This window comes from Electrona antarctica (genome assembly GCF_951216825.1).
Source record: "Electrona antarctica genome assembly, chromosome: 12".
Classification (NCBI taxonomy): domain Eukaryota; kingdom Metazoa; phylum Chordata; class Actinopteri; order Myctophiformes; family Myctophidae; genus Electrona; species Electrona antarctica.
Window position 1 is genome coordinate 47977802 of NC_136793.1, and position 19600 is coordinate 47997401.

Sequence of the window (19600 nt, forward strand, 5' to 3'; positions counted from 1 at the left end):
ATCGTGATTATTTGAGATAATCTTTTTTACATAATTGCTATAGAGGGTATGCAGTATGCACGTGACAACATCATCAAACCCGGAAGTTATGCAGGAATGCCTACTGAGTGGCAAAAAACTACTTTCTGGCCTTGACAGCCCATGCATCCAAACAGAAAAGTCCTATCTGATTGCATTAAACAACATTAAACAATGTTAAACTCACTTTGCATGTTGCTTTGCCACTCGATTTGCCACTCGACGTGCCATTCACTTTAAGCATGCGCATACCCTCTATAGTCGTCATAATCGTTTCCATGTTCAAAATGTCAATATACTTTCAAAAACTTTCAAAAAGTGGAAATGGCAGATCTACAAGCTCAAAACGTGTCACCATGCAACATGTTTTGAGCTTGTAGATGGGCTATTTCCGCTATTGTTTATTTTTAAGTGTTATTTAATGTGTTACTTGTCATATCACAACAATGCTCCTCTCCCCTGTTGCTTCTCAAACAAAGGTGGCTCGACGGACGCGGTGCACTCGGGTCTGGCGCGGCAGGTGTCCAGCCTGCTGACCAATCACCTGGCCCGAGCCACGGAGTGCTGTGGCAACCAGGCGGCGGGCAACGACGCACTACAGGATGTGCTCAGTCTGCTCAATGACCTGTCCAGGTAAACAGTTGGTACTGTGCTGAGTACAATGACCTGTCCAGGTAAACAGTTGGTACTGTGCTGAGTACAATGACCTGTCCAGGTAAACTGTTGGTAATGTGCTGAGTACAATGACCTGTCCAGGTAAACAGTTGGTACTGTGCTGAGTACAATGACCTGTCCAGGTAAACTGTTGGTACTGTGCTGAGTACAATGACCTGTCCAGGTAAACTGTTGGTACTGTGCTGAGTACAATGACCTGTCCAGGTAAACAGTTGGTACTGTGCTGAGTACAATGACCTGTCCAGGTAAACAGTTGGTACTGTGCTGAGTACAATGACCTGTCCAGGTAAACAGTTGGTACTGTGCTGAGTACAATGACCTGTCCAGGTAAACTGTTGGTACTGTGCTGAGTACAATGACCTGTCCAGGTAAACAGTTGGTACTGTGCTGAGTACAATGACCTGTCCAGGTAAACTGTTGGTACTGTGCTGAGTACAATGACCTGTCCAGGTAAACAGTTGGTACTGTGCTGAGTACAATGACCTGCCCAGGTAAACTGTTGGTACTGTGCTGAGTACAATGACCTGTCCAGGTAAACTGTTGGTACTGTGCTGAGTACAATGACCTGTCCAGGTAAACAGTTGGTACTGTGCTGAGTACAATGACCTGTCCAGGTAAACAGTTGGTACTGTGCTGAGTACAATGACCTGTCCAGGTAAACAGTTGGTACTGTGCTGAGTACAATGACCTGTCCAGGTAAACTGTTGGTACTGTGCTGAGTACAATGACCTGTCCAGGTAAACAGTTGGTACTGTGCTGAGTACAATGACCTGTCCAGGTAAACTGTTGGTACTGTGCTGAGTACAATGACCTGTCCAGGTAAACAGTTGGTACTGTGCTGAGTACAATGACCTGCCCAGGTAAACTGTTGGTACTGTGCTGAGTACAATGACCTGTCCAGGTAAACTGTTGGTACTGTGCTGAGTACAATGACCTGTCCAGGTAAACTGTTGGTAATGTGCTGAGTACAATGACCTGTCCAGGTAAACTGTTGGTACTGTGCTGAGTACAATGACCTGTCCAGGTAAACAGTTGGTACTGTGCTGAGTACAATGACCTGTCCAGGTAAACTGTTGGTACTGTGCTGAGTACAATGACCTGTCCAGGTAAACAGTTGGTACTGTGCTGAGTACAATGACCTGTCCAGGTAAACTGTTGGTAATGTGCTGAGTACAATGACCTGTCCAGGTAAACTGTTGGTAATGTGCTGAGTACAATGACCTGTCCAGGTAAACTGTTGGTACTGTGCTGAGTACAATGACCTGTCCAGGTAAACAGTTGGTACTGTGCTGAGTACAATGACCTGTCCAGGTAAACTGTTGGTACTGTGCTGAGTACAATGACCTGTCCAGGTAAACAGTTGGTACTGTGCTGAGTACAATGACCTGTCCAGGTAAACAGTTGGTACTGTGCTGAGTACAATGACCTGTCCAGGTAAACAGTTGGTACTGTGCTGAGTACAATGACCTGTCCAGGTAAACAGTTGGTACTGTGCTGAGTACAATGACCTGTCCAGGTAAACAGTTGGTACTGTGCTGAGTACAATGACCTGTCCAGGTAAACTGTTGGTACTGTGCTGAGTACAATGACCTGTCCAGGTAAACTGTTGGTACTGTGCTGAGTACAATGACCTGTCCAGGTAAACAGTTGGTACTGTGCTGAGTACAATGACCTGTCCAGGTAAACAGTTGGTACTGTGCTGAGTACAATGACCTGTCTGTCCAGGTAAACTGTTGGTACTGTGCTGAGTACAATGACCTGTCCAGGTAAACTGTTGGTACTGTGCTGAGTACAATGACCTGTCCAGGTAATTTATGTTAGTACTGTTGAGTACAATAACCTGTCCAGGTAATTTATGTTAGTACTGTTGAGTACAATAACCTGTCCAGGTAAACGCTGTGTTTATAGAGTTCTCAAATTCTGCCCGAACCCGACCCGACGTTTTTTGGACCTAAATGTATGCTAAATTAGTAGGGCCCTACTAATTCTGGTCTGTCCGTTTGTGTATTTATCTATTATGAAGATGGTGCTGACTGGCATTTCACTTTTACTCTGTGATAGAGTTCTCAAATTCTGCCCAAACCCGACCCCACCGTCGACGTTTTAGGGTCGTTTGGGAATGTATGCTAATTAGTCGGGCCGGCCTCGGGCCGGACCAGTTAGGGCCGCGCCTTAATTTTCAGGCCGGTTGAGAACTCTACTCTGTTTGCACCGTTGTGTTGAGTACAGAAAACATATGCACCCAAAGTAATTATAACAATTCACTGTCAATCCACCATGTTGTTTTGTGTTTCATTATAGGAGCCACATAGGCAAAGCCATCCTGAGCCAGCCGGCCTGCGTGTCCAAGCTGCTGTCTCTGCTGCTGGACCAGAGACCCTCTCCCAAGCTGGTGCTGATCATCCTGCAGCTGTGCCGGGCCGCGCTGCCCCTCATGAGCGTGGAGGACTGCGGGAACGTGGCCCTGCCTTCCTGGAGCTACTCCATCAGCACGCTGGACGCCCTGGAGCAGCAGGACGCCACGGACCCCGCCTCGCGCATCGCTGCCCTGCTGCTGGCCAAGCTGGCCGACTACGTGGTGCCAGGTACTGTATAGCAGTGGTCCCCAAACTTTCTCATGTCAAGGACCCCCAAATTGACACTTATTAGCCCGCAGACCCCCATTTGAATAAGATATTCCAGGGACCCCCATAAGAGAAGATCTTTACGGCTCTAGCAGTGATTCTCAACCCGTTTAATTTGAAGGACCCCCAGTTTTACAGTACATGCATTTAGGCTATGGTCCCTCATTAAATGGCATTTCTATCTCTGAGACCCCAATTTATATTGTAAAATTAGTTAATTTAACTCTGAGAGTGTACAAATGGAACCAAATGGACCCATTAGGGTCCATTTGCTTCCATTTCTACACTCTCAGAGTTACAGACCCATAAGGGTCCATTTGGTTCCTAACTATCATTTAGCTGGGGACCCCCTGGAACTCCCTCAAGGACCCCTAGGGGTCCCCAGTTTGGGAACCAAAGTGAGAGTTTTTAGGTGATAACCTATTCACCGCGGTGGTTGGGAAAACTACAACATGATGTCACTGAAGCCGCGGTGATAATCGACTCACCCACTGCTCACCCCAACACATCTCTCTTTTTAATAGCCACCGTTGTGGTTAGTAATATAAATAAAATATAATATAATAAAGTATAGTAAAAACTTTTGAAATATTTATATATTTTTTAAATGAATGGGATTTTTACTCGACTCATAAACATTGCTCCTGGCCCACTATTTGTGAAACAGTGATTTATCAGAATCTCTCTGTGATGTTCTGTGGCAGGCTGCCAGACGCTGCTGTCACCCAGCTCATCGGAGCCCGACACCAGCCTGTCCCGGGCCAGCTCCAAAGGAGCTCTGAAATCCGACAAGGACGGCGGGGAGGAGGGCGAGGCCGTGGACGGAAAGCTGTCCATCTTCATCCACAAGAGAGAGGACCAGTCATCTCACGAGGTCCTGCAACCGCTGCTCAGGTACCATTCAAACGTTTTCATGCCGAGGACGCCCAAATTGATATATTTGGCCGTGGAGCCCAATATGAAAACGTGCCCCCAAGGACCCCCAGCAAAATTATTCAAAACGTTTCAAACACTTTCATGATTAAAAGCAAAATCGAAGATGAGACTGATTCTTTCCCGGTCTTAATGGGATTTTTGGTGCTATTATGCAACACTCTTGTATGACCAAACAGGACAAGTCGACAAGACAGTGCGAAAACAACATGTGCAAAGTATAGTGAATAAATATAAAGTGCAGACAGTTCAAGTGTTCAGGTCAGACAGCACAAGTCAGTCCATTCCACTCTGAGTGGGGGTGGAGGGGAGGGAGGATAGGAGGGGGTCAGGGGGGGACACCAGCAGCATTGAGGAGCCGGATAGACGTGGGGAAAAAGCTGTTTGAATGTCGGGCCTTCATAGTCTTTAGGGACCGCAACCTCCTGCCAGAGTTATAAATTCCCACCAGCCAAGGTTTTCAGTGCTTGTCTGACGTGGCTGCTCTTGCCTGCTCCTCCTCCTCCTCTTGACATGCAGCAGTTCAGAGGGACGGCCCTTCCGCCTCGGCACAGGAGCCAACATGGAGAAGGTGGTGAAGATGGACAGAGACATGACCAAGGTGAGAGGATTCACTATGACCCAAGAATCGGCCGCAAATCAAGCTGATTTTGATTAGAATCGGAATCTGGGATTAGAATCGAGTCGTGACAAATCATGACAACAAACACAATTTTTGGGGTCGAAAACATAATTAGAAAGAAGAAGAAAACGGCAGGTTACAACACTTTTTTTGTTGTTTTTCTTCTTTGTAATTATTTGTTTGGTCCAAAATATTGTTTGTGTTGTCATGAGTTGTCACGACTCGAGTTGGCTTTGTCCGTGGCGTAACCGTCTTTAAATAAATACTAATGGAAATGTCTATGGGAAAAATGCATTGGGATTCATTTCCTGGTCCATGGTAGGGGGCGGGACTGCGACGCTCTATACCTGTCTTTGGGAATGTGTTGTTGAAAAGGTTTTTTGTGATTAACCGTTTCCGTCCATCCGACGTGTCCACACGTCATAGGGAATCCAACCGACGCATGCATTGGACGTGTGTAGTGTACACGTCCTAGCGCATCCTCAATGATATCAGGCGAGGGGAGAATATTCTGAATTTTCTTTCAGTCGGACTCTCGGCCACCGTACTTCGCTCTTCAGTCATATTAGCTTACCGTTCACTAGCCTGTTAGCACGGCAGAAAGAATGCCTCGTATCTGCTCATCTAAGGCACTCTCCGTGGTTTTGATCTGATGGATATACTAGCGCTTGATTTCTGCTCCCCATCCGCCTCTCGTTCAAAATATGAACGCTTTTTGGATCATGTATCGTATAAATGAAATCGAGAGCAAGGTAAGCTAGCAATATATTTCTCTGTTTTTTTTCCCGGATTGTTTCCGGGGGGGGGGATGGGTTCAGAGTAAAAGCGGCCATGTCTTTCCGGCACCCCAGAGCTTCTATTTTGAAGGAATCCCAGCACTGATTGTGTTAAATGTTTTTAAATATTTTTAAATAACGTATGTATTGTTTTATGTAGGAAATGGTAAAACGTGCCCTAACCCCCTGCTGTTCTTTTTTTCCCCCGACCTGCTCAGAGCGGAAGCTGTGAGGTGATCACAGAGGAGGCGTCCGCCGCCCTGCGGAAGGCCAACAAGTGGGCCCAGTCTGGGCTCATCGTGAGCGTGGGACCGCCCGTGGAGGCTCTGGCCCCGGAGGCCGCCGGAGGCATCAGCACCGGCGACAAGAAGAAGACCGCTCAGACCGCCGTCTGCAGGGACAGGAACGCAGACCTGGCCAGGTAGGTAACCTCTGCAGTGTGGAGGGATTTTCATACAAACAAATGTCAAGGACAGCTGAATTATTTAGACTGAAATCTAACCTGGCTTTGCTTGTGACCATTTCTTACTTCTTATTTCTTACCATTTCAACACATTTTTTTCACCCAGTGTCGATTGTCTAGTGTAATCATGGGCGCTACACTCCCTCTGCCAACCTGGGGAGAGCAACATGAGGAGTCCAAGCCGCTTCTTTTTACCTGACGGGGGGGGGGACGGGGGGTTTCCAAGGTAGGACATACTGTAGCGCGAAGGAACGCGTTATTCCAACCAGTTCCTTCCCCCTCCATCAGGCGCCCCGGCTGGCCAGGGGGAGGCAGTTTAGAAACCAGGATTACTGCATGTTTTTTGTGAGTGTACCAACCGTAGGGGACACGGGGAGAACATGCAAACCCCACACAGAAAGGCCCTTTCGCCAACCCCGCTCAGGGTATTGGCACTGATGATGCGGAGGAGAGAACACGCCCCCAGTGTCCCCAGCAGGAATCAAACCCATGACCTTCTAGCTGTTAAGTGACAGCGCTACCGACTGCGCCACCGCTTATGATCATTTCTGACTCTATCTCTCTCTCTCTCTCTCTGCTGCCTCTGCAGGACAGACCCTGTCAGGCCATTCATCAGCGGCCACGTAGCCAACAGCATGGCGGCTGAGGTGATCGCCCTGCTGCACAGCCTGCTCACTGCCCCCGAGTCCAACACGGCTCAGATCTGGACCAGCACTGCAGAGAAGGTAAGGCAGCGCCAGTCATCAGTCTTCTGCCACCCGCGGGGCCACGCTTCTACTCGGTATAGCGGGATATGTGAACAAGAATTTGGTTAGACCTTTGTAGGGAAAGCTGGGGGTGGGGGGGGTTTAAAGACCAGGGGGGGTTTAAGAGACATGTGATGTCTCCCCAGGACCGAAACCAGTGGAAATAGCCGATCTACAAGCTCACAACGTGTTGCGGTGCGGTGCATTGTGAGCTTGTAGAGCTGCTATTTTCACTACTTCTTAAAAAGTTATTTATTTTTGTAAATGGAATTATTTTGAAAACCCTGAAGATGTTTGATTTTTTTTTTTTTTTTTTTGTATCTTTTTAAATAATAATTAAAAACTAAATGTAGGAAATAGTCGAAAAAATCACACCCGTGTGAAGTGAGTGGTACAACTCCGTGTGGGGGTCCCGGGGGGGGGGGGGGGGGGGGGTCCCCGGAAGTTCCAAACCCACACGAACACACCTAGGGTGCCGGCCCGGACCCTTTCACTCAACAAAAAAAATATTTATTTATTAAAAAAAAGAAAGAAAATGTGTTCAGTGACACTTGCTGAAATGGTTGTGTGACTATTCATATTCAGTTTAATTTGTCACTGCATGGCGGCTCATTCTTTCCAATTCCTTTTCATCACCTAACCATGGGGTTGTTCCAGGTCCCTCTCCCGAGCTCTGATGTTCATTACCTCAGCTGGGGAAGTACGCTGAGAGCATCCTGGAGACCGGCAGCAGCAGCGGCAGAAAGCTGGCCAAGCTGCAGGCCATCGGCAGGCAGGCCGTGGCCGCGCTCTGTGCCCTCGGAGGCTTCAAAGAAACCATCAAGATCGGATCCGAGGTCCAGGTGGGTGAGAAGAAGAGAGACAAATTGGTACAACCATGCACTGTAGCCTATGTAGATGTCTGCCAAAAACGTGCTATAATTCACTGATGAAAGCACACCTCCTCTCTGGAAAATCAAAGCATTATGTAAAGCCGTCTCCCTCTGAAACCGAGGGACTCTAAAGACTTCCTTTCTTAAAGATTTCCTTTGATCTCCGCCCCGCAGGTGGTCGGTAAAGGAGTGCTGGGCAGCGTCGGGGTAGTCATGTCCATCAACGAGCAGGAGGGCATCGCTACCGTCAAGTTCCCCTCGTGCGAATACAGACGAGCGTGCAAAGCCTCCGACATCCTGACGGTGCCCATATCCCGCCTCTGCACGCCAAGATCTGAGGTAGTGGTCCCACCGATATCAAACGCCACTGTAGCGCTGCGATCCCCCCCGCCCCTCTTTGATCTGAAATCATAGAGCGCTTGTCCTTTTTCTTCCCCCTCCCCCTGACGACAGGCCCTCCCCCTCTACAAGCTGTCCATCACAGAGAAGGTGGTGCAGGCGGTGCAGTCCTTGCTCCTGCCACAGGAGGGCAGTCTCTCCATACACACCTCGCTGCCCGCCACTGGAGACGGCTCCAGCCCCGTCATGGCTGCGGTGCGTCTGCTGGCTGAGATCAGAACCAGGTGCAGTCATTTAACCCCATTATTAAGACCTAATTAAGCCAAGGCCCATTCTACGAATGTCTTTTTCAACCTTTTTCATACCAAGCTCCATTATTTATTCGCTATTTGAGCCACGGACCAGCATTTGATGAGATTTAGCCTCTCTCAGCAGAACGAAAATCTAGAATATTTTGTTGTCGTTGGATGCGATCTTTTCCGCAATTCTGTGCTGTATTGATGTTGTATCATCGGAGAGATAGCAGGCAAACGTTAGGCAAAATAAAATAAAAAAGTACATTCTCTAATTGTGTAGCGAGATCTATAAGGGTCCAATGGTCCATTATTTAGCTGGGGACCACCTGGAACCCACTCAAGGACCACTGGTTGACAACCACTGTTCTAACTAGGCCAAGCTACATCAGGCTTTTCTTGCGCGTTTCTCGCGCGTTTTCTCCCGCGTGTGCGTTTAATTTAGGTCCAGTCCTATTTAAAAAACGCACGCGTGGGTCGCACGTTTAGGGTAAACGCGCGAGGAAAGCCTGGTGTAGCTTGGCCGTGAGTCTGTTTGAACAAGTTTGAGAACCACTGTTATAGTGACATACATTTTTCAGAAAACTGTATTGGCCGCAGACCGCCATTTCAAAATATTTTGTTCCAGGGACCCCCAGAAGAAAATATTTGAGTTAAATGTCTACTTGAAAACAATCGTATATATTCAAAGAATTTCACAAATTGTCAAGATTAAAAATAAATAATCTACAATATCTGTATACCGGTATCTGAATAGCCAAAGTATAAAATCTAAAGTGACACAGATGCTTTCCTGGTTTTAATGGGTTAAAAAGAAAAACTATTCAACCAAATATCAGTGTGTCAGCAGTCACCAAAACACACAGAAATCCAGATTAGAAAAAAGGGGGTTCTATTTCAAACCTACTGTTTTCAACACCTGGATATACATCGCGCGCACGCGCGATGTATATCCAGGTGTTGAAAACACCGCCTCTGGCGGTCATCCGGTATTCATAGAACCTTAGTTATATACCGGTACATAACTTTCGATTTACGTAGCTGTATAGCCTGGATTGAATATAGATCCCTTGACTCAAATCCACTGAATTTGAATGAAACTCTAATAATCCAGGTGTTGTGTGTTGTCAGGGCGTGCCTGGTGATGGCTCAGCTTCTGGAGGACAGCTCCTTCTGTGAGGAGTTCATCCAGCAGTGTCCTGCTGCTGTGGAGGTGCTGAACCTGGTGGCGCAGGAGTGCAGCCCCGGTGAGCTTTGATCACATACTGTCAGTATTAGGGCTGTCACGATTACAAATGTAACCTTTTCCCCGCTAAAAAATGTAGTCTGCGTTATTTGTCGGGAAGCAACGCTGCCAAAATGCGTATCTACGTTTATTCAGTTGTATAAATGTGTTTGATTCAATCTAGTGGAAAGGCTACTCACTTTAGCTTCGAATGGCTATCTGTTGTTAGCTTAGACCCTGGGCTGCGCCATCTTGGTTGCATGGCACACGCATGCTTTCAGTCGCTTTAGTCTCCAAAACCCCCTCCCAGGCGGCATTTCTGGTCAAAATAGCGCTTATTGCATGGAGCCTGGCGGTCGCAGTAATGGCGGCGGGCACTGCTTCTCATGCTCCAGGCAAACAATAACATCCCGTCGAGACAACACACACCATTAAGCTGACACAACATCCGGTCGCAGAGTTTTGGATCTTCAAAATAAGGGTTGAATGGTGCGATATCCTATTCCTGGCATGTTGTTAATTAATCCTGGCGGGATAAGTGTAACCAAATAACCAAAAGACACAACCTAAACGTGAGCAAGCTAAACTAACCTTATCAAATCAGAAGAAACCAAACGACAAATTGCTAACCGAACGAACACCTAATCAAAACACAGGAGAAAACAAGGTCGACATAAACGCTACCAACCCAGGCTGTTAAAAATCAAAGAACACGTCTTTCAAACATTACTCAAAGAGTGACAGGGTAGCTGGCAGTCTGTCTGGCAGTTGAGAAAGAGTGACAGGGTAGCTGGCAGTCTGTCTGGCAGTTGAGAAAGAGTGACAGGGTAGCTGGCAGTCTGTCTGGCAGTTGAGAAAGTTAAGTCTGCAGGAGCTGAGGAAAGCCGGCCTTTTAAACTCAACGCTGGAATGGCCGAGCACACCTGCAACCCATCACAGTTCACACGTGCGCATTGCGTGCGTGCGTGCGTGCATGAGCTTGCGCATGCGCACGTGTGATGGGTTGCACGCACGCACGCACGCACGCACGCACGCACGCACGCACGCACAACAGAGAAAGTCATCTCCACACCTACAGTACAGAGAAGATTAGAAACACATACAATGAACAAAGTCATATGACCTCGGGGTGGAACAGTATCAGTATATCTATTCACCCGTGTTTAGATCTTTCAAACCAGGATGATCCTGCCAGTAGCATATTCTTGTCTCAAAGATTATGCCATGCATGTCTAAGTACAAACGGCTTGTACAGTGAAACCATACACAAGGCTGTGTGGACTTTGCTAAAAACAGATGCACAAACACTATAAATCAGATGTACGGAATGATGGATGGAATGTTCAACAGATTTTACAGTCTAGCTCTTGACATAATGTCAAGAGCTAGACTGTCATAATGTAATCCAATTCCCAAACTTTTTTGCCCGTGATGCAAAGTACCGTAGTTTTGTTTTGTTTTGTTTTCTAATTCATGGAATTTATTTAATTTGTATATAATTTCTTGATGAAATTATGAAAAAAAAGAAAAACATTTAATTTCATTTTTATTTAATGTATTCTTTTAGGGGGCAATGTTTTTTGAAAATGTTTTGAAATAATAATAATAATAATAATAATACTTATACTACCAAAACGTAGGAAACAAAAAATAAAGGGACCCATAAAAATGTGTCCACTGGCACTACCCAGAAATGTCCCGGTCACGCTACAGTATTATTTAGCTGTGGAGGTCGTATGGATACTGTGCACTGTGTGTTAACAATACAGCATCCTCTTGTATAGGGGAGCGTCTAGGTATGGTGGAGGCACAGTGCGAGAGAGTGAGGATGCTTTACCGTGACTGCGCCCGCCCGCCACCCCCACCCCTGCAGACAGACCGCCGTCAGGTACGGGAGAGAGAAAGGGAAAAAAAGTCCATTGATTTGAGCAAATCTAATTGTAGATATAAAAACCTTTCTTTGTGATGGATGGAAGACGTTCTGTATTCTGGGGAGCAGCCAACCAGCTAGTTGTTAATCCATGTCCTCTGGACTCCACCTCCATTAGCCCAAGGAGATCACGTGGTGTCCGTCCAGGGTGTTCCCTCCGGTACGCGCCTGCATGTTCTCCTCCCGGCTGACCTCCGTCACCTTCCTGGCAGACCCCAGCGCTGGCGGAGGTCTGCCCAGGGGCACCTTCATCTACGCCACCTCTCCTGTGCCAGTTCAGGTGGGTAGACGGTTTCTGCTTTACTCTTATGTCGCTTTCACTATTTCTGATTGTTGAAAATGTGCTCAAACTATGGACGTCAGGGTTAAGGTGATTACTGGAGAGCGCCTTGTGTCAATATTAGTACTTTACTCTGCCAATGATGTTAAATGCTAAATGCCTCGTCTAGGCTCCTTCCTTCTACTGGGAGATAGAGATCGTCTCCTATGGAGACTCGGAGGACGACAGCGGCCCCATCGTGTCGTTTGGCTTCGCCACCGAAGCGGAGAAGAGAGACGGAGCGTGGACCAACCCCGTCGGCACCTGTCTCTTCCACAAGTAGGTCCCCCCAACCCCCCCCCCCCCCCCCCCCCCCCACACACACACACTCCCGTCCCGATGCACACCAAACCGACGAAGCTCGAAAATCGACGAAGCTCTGACTCCTACAGAGTTGCTTTCCTATAGCGCTCTCTCTCTGTCTCTGACCTGATTGCTGACCTGAATTCCTCTCTCTCTCTCTCTCTCTCTCTCTCTCTCCCTGTTGTCTGCCTCTCTCTCTCTATCCCCCTGTCCTGTCTCTGTGTGTGTGTGTGTCAGTAACGGCAGGGCCGTGCACTACAATGGTTCCAGTCTCCTGCAGTGGAAGAGTGTGAGGTTGGACGTGGCTCTGCTTCCCGGTGAGACAGCAGACCAACATGTCTAATGTTATTATGATTTCCTTCTCCCCCCCCCCCCCCCCCCTGCTCCACTCTGTATTCGGTCCTGTATAAATCCATATTACATTATGTTATGGATTCGATCTAAATCTGCTCTTTAAAAATTAGGAATGGCGTCTGTCTGCTCTTTCGATAAAAGCACGTTCTCCAATGCGTATCTTGCTTCCATAACATAACCTTTGACTACTGACTCCTGCACTTGCACATAGACCAGGGGTTCAATCTCAACCCGTGGGTTGCAAATTAAAATGAATGGCTGGAAAATGGAAATTAAGAGTTTACATAGTACACATATGTGCATGCATAAACTTTCCTTAAAGGACCACTTCACCACTTTTCAACCTATCTTCATATAATAGGTCCCCAATAATAATCATGATAAAATGGCACCATTTTTTTCTACTCAGTCTGTGTCTCATAGGAGGGCTGTGGGCAGTTCAGAAACCTGTCCACCAGTGACATCATCGTTAGGCAGATTGTTTTTTTAAACAAGATTTTTTTACAAAAATATTACGATTTTTATTATCGTGAGAACGATGGCTATATCTGGTTTCAGTATTTATTTATGATGTATTTTCTCTATTATTAAGGTTATTGTAGAGGTCAATTTGTATTGGGGGTGGGGAGGGGGGGGTGGGGCGGGGGTCGCGAGACATGGCCAAAGCATTTCCGGGGGTCCCCAGCCAAGATCGTTGAGAACCCCTGACATAGACTACTCGGATGTACATTGCAGAACATTGACAGATTTAGCCTTAATTAGAACTGTTGTTGAAAAGACTGTGAATACTGTGTGTAAGATTGTACATACAGTACGTTCATACAGATAATGCTGGACAGAGCATATTTATATATTCATTCTCATAATAATTATTCACTGTTGATAGACCGTATTCCCTGGTAGTAGATGTGTAGTGTTAAGATGTATTCATTCATACATTCGGTATACATTTATATTTATTCATAGACTGTACATGTTCACTCATTCAGATATCTAGTGCCCACATCTCAGTATTTTATTACATCTTTACTTTTATTCTTATTTATCTTGGTTTTTAGTTCTTGTCTCTCATGTTGCGTTCACACAGGCAGTCTACCATTCATTGCCAATGGAAGCCAGCGACATGAAGCTACGAAGCAGCTATGATGCGTGAAGCTGCCGCAAGTTATGCTGTGATGCCTTTTTGCATCGTTTCATCTGCCCATCTGAACGCAACATTACTCACCTCTCCTGTGTTGCATTCTTATGCTGCGTTCCCACGGGCAGATGCAAAAGATTCAAAGATACAAAGCTACACAGTGTAATTTGGGGATCACATTCCACATGTTGAAAACAAATAAATACACATGCGATTACTTGCGATTAAAATAATCAATCACGATGAACATAACAGTGAGTTAATCGCGATTAAATGAGTTAACTCGGACAGCCCAAACTTTCACTTTACCATTGTTTTTTTTCGTTTGGGAATCACAATGGTTGCTCTTTCCTCACATGACCACAGGTGACGTGGCAGGCATCGGCTGGGAGCGTTCGGAAGGAACCCCGCCGCCCCCCGGTCAGGCTCCCAAAGGGAGGGTCTACTTCACGTACTGTGGCCAGCGACTCAGCCCCGTCCTGGAGGACGTGGCTGGGGGAATGTGGCCCCTGGTTCACATCCAGAAGAAGGTGGGTCACCGTCGGTCGAGACGTATGCAGTATGCGTTTGTGTGAACACAAATATTCCTCTGCTAATCTGACGTGGCATAAAATTGAGACTCATTAAGACGAATAAAAGGCACATTAGACAAGGCGTTTGCCGTCACCACTGTTGATTCTCCCAGTTTATTATAATACGGAATTATAACTAGAGCCCCCAAAATGAGGCAGTGTTTCTTGTCTGTACCTCACCAGGTAGTCTCGCCTAGCCAGACTGTTGCCTCCCGCAATTTTCTACAGTTCATACAGTCTGGAGCAGCGGAAGCTCTGATCATGAGCAAGCCTCCTCTCCACTTCTGTTTCATCTTTACAGTCTTTGCATATTTATCCTAATTTAAATAGACATCCTAATATAAATAGACTTTGTTTTCAAGAATGTTGCGCACAAATGTCAGTAGCACGCAAAGTTATAAAAAGAGAAACCTACCAATTCCATTTTCCCTCTCCATTTCCCATTCCAAGTGCGTTTGTGTTATAAACGCTATTCCAAAGTCCCCTGAATACAACTATTTTCAGCCAATGAGACAATTGTTTCGGCGGGTAGATCTTGTTGAGCTGGTCATTTTGAAAATAGCTCTCAAGACAAAAAAGTGTGGCCAACCGTGAAGCCACTAGAGCAATTACAGTCTCCCATGATGCAAAATGCCAATTGCATTCAAATTGTCGTCTCTCTTCTAGAACACCAAGATTCGTGCCAACTTCGGGTGCCGTCCGTTTGCCTACGCAGAGGGCCAGGCGCACCGGAATGCTGCTGACCTGTGTGTAGACCTCGCAGAGGAGATCAGTGCTAATTTTGAAGCGCTCCCCTTTGCCATGGCCTCAGACAGTGACAACGACGCCGGTGCCAGCGTGGCGTCTGACTCTGGCTCCCACGGCCCCCCCTGTCGGATCGCCGCCGTAGCAGTTGCCCAGCAACGTACGTCTCTCTGTCCACTTTGCTTAATTCTCTAGGAATGCTTTTCCTGTGTCTCTCTTGTGTTTGCTGAACCGCTTAAAAGGACCACTTCACCACTTTTCAACCTATCTTCATATCATTTGTCCTCAATAATGTTCCATGATAAAATACCACAATTCTTTTCTACTCAGTCTGTGCCTCATAGGAGGGCTGTGGGCAGTTCAGTAATCGGTCCACTAGTGACATCATCGATAGGCAGATATTTTTTTAACTCTTTTTTTGCGAAGTAGTATATATTCATACCCCCCCCCCCCCCCCCTCGGCTATGGGACGTTATCTACTAGGTACATATATATTCGTACCCCCCCGTATACTCCATATATGAAGTGGTTGAGAACAAGAGCAGCTTTAACATTGATTCGGTTGCTACGCCTCCGTCACCACCAGCTATGGGATCTTACAACTGCTCTCCACCAGAAGTGGTGGGGTTTCAACTGGACACGGTGTTGTGCCCACTGAAACTGGGCACGGTGGTGGACCACCTCTCTCGAGCATCTCCCTAGGGAAGTCCTCGATGCACATCCCACTGGGAGGAGACCCCGGGCCAGACCAAGGATCAAATGGAGGGATTATATTTCTAAACTGGCCCTGGAACGCCTCAGGATCCCCCAGGAGGACGTTACTAATGTTGTTCTGGAGAGGGACGTCTGCAGCGCTCTGGTGGAGCTGTTGCCCCCGCGACCCGACTACAGATAAGCAGTTGAAGATGGATGGATGGATGGAGAGTACAACAGTGACTTGTCATATAACATTGTTTGTTGTGTTTTGTTTGGACAGAGTACAACAGTGACTTGTCGAGCCACTACAAGGTGGAGCTCAGCTATGAGAACCTGGTGACGTCGGGCCCTGACCCCCACCCTCCACCCATCGCCGATGACGAGAGTGACGACGAAGATGATGAGGATGCCCCCAGAGTAAGACGGTCTTGATTTTGACAGCAAAGTTTGATTCAGTTTTAGTCAGTCTTTTGAATAAAATTTCATTTAGTTAGTTTATTATTTTATATTATTTATTTTAGTCATCTGAAATGTTTTAGTGTTAGTCTAGTTTTAGTCGACTAAATATCGTAAGATTTTAGTCGACTAAATCTAGAGTTGATTTTGACAACGAATGTATTTTGGCGGGCCTTGATGACGTCGTAATGTTTGATCTTACACTTGGTTGCATGCTAAAAATAGCCGATCTACAAGCTCGCAGCGCGATGTGTCTTTTAGTTCTACTGGATCTCTTCTCCACTAGTCCCACCCTAACATTTTAGTCTAGTTTTTAAATTGTCAATATATTTATTCTTAGTTTTTATTTCGTTTTCCTCAGTGAAAAAAGGTAGTCGATGAACATTTTTCGTCATAGTTTTCATTGACGACATCAACACTGGATTAAGGCGACGCCTTGTTGATTTGGTCATGGCCGGTAATTATCAGCACCCTGCACGGTCTTCGTTTCGCTGCGTTAAAGCGTTTCGTTGGACGGTTTTAAACCATTTCGTCTGACCGAGTTCAAACGTTTGGTCTGACCGAGTTAAAACGGTTGGTCTGACCGAGTTAAAACGTTTGGTCTGACCGTGTTAAAACGTTTGGTCTGACTGAGTTAAAACGTTTGGTCTGACCGAGTTAAAACGTTTGGTCTGACCGAGTTAAAACGTTTGGTCTGACCGAGTTAAAACGTTTGGTCTGACCGAGTTAAAACGCTTGGTCTGACCGTGTTAAAACGTTTGGTCTGACCGTGTTAAAACGTTTGGTCTGACCGTGTTGAAACGTTTGGTCTGACCGTGTTAAAACGTTTGGTCTGACCGTGTTAAAACATTTGGTCTGACCGAGTTAAAACATTTGGTCTGACCGTGTTAAAACGTTTGGTCTGACCGTGTTAAAACGTTTGGTCTGACCGAGTTAAAACGTTTGGTCTGACCGAGTTAAAACGTTTGGTCTGACCGAGTTAAAACGGTTGGTCTGACCGTGTTAAAACGTTTGGTCTGACCGAGTTAAAACGTTTGGTCTGACCGTGTTAAAACGTTTGGTCTGACCGTGTTAAAACGTTTGGTCTGACCGTGTTAAAACGTTTGGTCTGACCGTGTTAAAACGTTTGGTCTGACCGTGTTAAAACGTTTGGTCTGACCGAGTTAAAACGTTTGGTCTGACCGTGTTAAAGCGGTTGGTCTGACCGTGTTAAAACGTTTGGTCTGACCGTGTTAAAACGGTTGGTCTGACCGTGTTAAAACGGTTGGTCTGACCGTGTTAAAACGTTTGGTCTGACCGTGTTAAAACGTTTGGTCTGACCGAGTTAAAACGTTTGGTCTGACCGAGTTAAAACGGTTGGTCTGACCGTGTTAAAACGTTTGGTCTGACCGAGTTAAAACGGTTGGTCTGACCGTGTTAAAACGTTTGGTCTGACCGTGTTAAAACGTTTGGTCTGACCACAGGAGGACCACTATGCCCTGCTGGTGAAGGCGTGGGAGACCAAGGTGTTCCCGACGATCCGCAGGCGCTTCCGCAACGAGGCTGAGAGGAAGTCCGGCTTGGACCAGATCAAAGGAGCGCTGCAGCTGGGTGAGTAGCAGTAGCATGTTTTACATGCTATGAGATGTTTTCAACATCTCTTCATATAATTGGTCCTCACTAATGTTCATGATAAAACACCACCATTTTGTCCTACTCTGTGTCTCATAGGAGGGCTTTGGGCAGTTCGGACACCCGTCCACCAGTGACATCATCATTAGGCAGATTTTTTTTTAAACAAGATTTGTTTTAAAATATATTTAGATTTGTATTATCGTGAGAACGATGGCTTCACCTTTTGCCTTGCAACTTTTCAGGAAAAGAAAGCCTGCCGTTTCTATTAGCTTGGATTCACCATCGATGATGTCGCTGGTGGACGGGTTTCTGAACTGCCCACAGCCTTCCTATGAGACACAGACTGAGTAGGAAAAAATTGTGGTATTTTATCATGAACATTAGTTAGGACCAATTATAGGAAGAGAAGTTGAAAAGTGGTGAAGTGGTCCTTTAAGTAAAAGTATCAGTATTGCAATGGATAATACTATGTTTCAAGTAAAAGTCCGGAATTCAAAATGTACTTGAATAAAACTATTGGTATCAAAAATGTACTTAACTCATTCCAGGCTAACGACTTCTTCAACTTTTTAATGAAATCCTGCACCGCCAACTGTAAACTGCGACCTACGGTCGCAATTATTGAATGACGATAGTATTTAAAGAACGGAAAGGATATATTTCTAATACATTTCATGAATTTTCATACGTACCGTACCTATGTACTGCAGTTACTAAGTGACTGCAGATTTGTGTGAACGCAATGAATTAGTATTATTACATTATTACAAAGCTATTACAGTATGCCGCTTCCCAACATCACTGTCAAGTTGTGCTACATCGTTATTTCCATAACCATTCGATAAGCGCACAGCAGTCAAGCAGTCTTTCAATTAATTACATTTCTTGGCATTTCTCTTGCCCCCCCCCCCCTCCCATTCACTCTGCTGGTGTGAACAAAACTGAAAGAAGCTTAGCAGCAAATGATTCACGCCTGTTACTCAAACCTGTTACTATTTCCATTTCCCCATCCACTCGGATGCATAACCAGTGATGGAAAGTGACTAAGTACTTTAACCCATTTAGACCTGAGCACGATTCTACAAAATGTCTTCTAAATCCTAACAGTTTTCTGAAAACCCTATGGGCAGTATTATGCGTGTCTTAAGTACCAGGTCTTATGACTTAACTTAAGACCTGGAGGCGTGGTCAATGCTGGTTGGCCACTCAGAATAGCCAAATGGCATTGATCACGCCTCCAGGTCTTAAGTTAAGTAATAAGACCTGGTACTTAAGACACGCATAATACTGCCCTATGTTTATATGTCATTGGTGCTCAACCTTTTTCATGTCAAGGACCCCCAGAATTATCTGTATTTGGCCGCCGACCCCCATCTGAGATATGTAGTTCCAGGGACCCCCCCAGAATCAAAGATTTGACTTAAAACGTTCGCTCTGAAATCATTTATATTCAAAGATTTGCTTGTACAAGATGAGCATGTGCATCTGCTATTTTTCAATAGCTAATGTATAACATAATTCTTAAAACACCAAAAGGGGTTCCCCTCATGAATGGGTTAATACTCAAGTACTGTACTTAGGTAACATGTTGAGGTACTTTTACTTTACTGGAGTATTTACAATTTCCAATACTTCTAGTTCTACTCCAAATATCCAAATATCAAACTTTTGCTCCACCACATTTATTTGAAAACTTTAGGTACTGGTTACTTTACAGATCTGGATACATTAACCACTTAATTCCGGCCATTTGAAAATAGCCTATCTACGAGCTCACAGTGTGTCGCATTGTGACTTGTCATACTTTAAATTCTGGACGGGAACCCCTTTTGGTGTTTTAAACATTATGTTATAATTTAGCTATTGAAAAATAGCAGATCTACAAGCT

At 45.8% G+C, this 19600-nt stretch overlaps 1 protein-coding gene across 1 annotated transcript in view; it reads left to right on the top strand.

Moving 5' to 3' along the window:
• LOC306934468 (putative E3 ubiquitin-protein ligase HECTD4) overlaps nt 1–19600 on the top strand; it is a 109361-nt gene that overhangs the window by 53702 nt on the left and 36059 nt on the right. The window contains 20 exon segments of the mRNA XM_079517037.1: nt 498–651; nt 2995–3278; nt 4022–4211; nt 4770–4851; nt 5867–6069; nt 6701–6836; nt 7515–7517; nt 7519–7542; nt 7544–7699; nt 7904–8068; nt 8183–8352; nt 9493–9608; nt 11371–11474; nt 11635–11796; nt 11966–12114; nt 12376–12455; nt 13997–14160; nt 14869–15106; nt 15923–16059; nt 17562–17688. Of these exon segments, the coding sequence (XP_079373163.1) occupies nt 498–651; nt 2995–3278; nt 4022–4211; nt 4770–4851; nt 5867–6069; nt 6701–6836; nt 7515–7517; nt 7519–7542; nt 7544–7699; nt 7904–8068; nt 8183–8352; nt 9493–9608; nt 11371–11474; nt 11635–11796; nt 11966–12114; nt 12376–12455; nt 13997–14160; nt 14869–15106; nt 15923–16059; nt 17562–17688 (2844 nt within the window).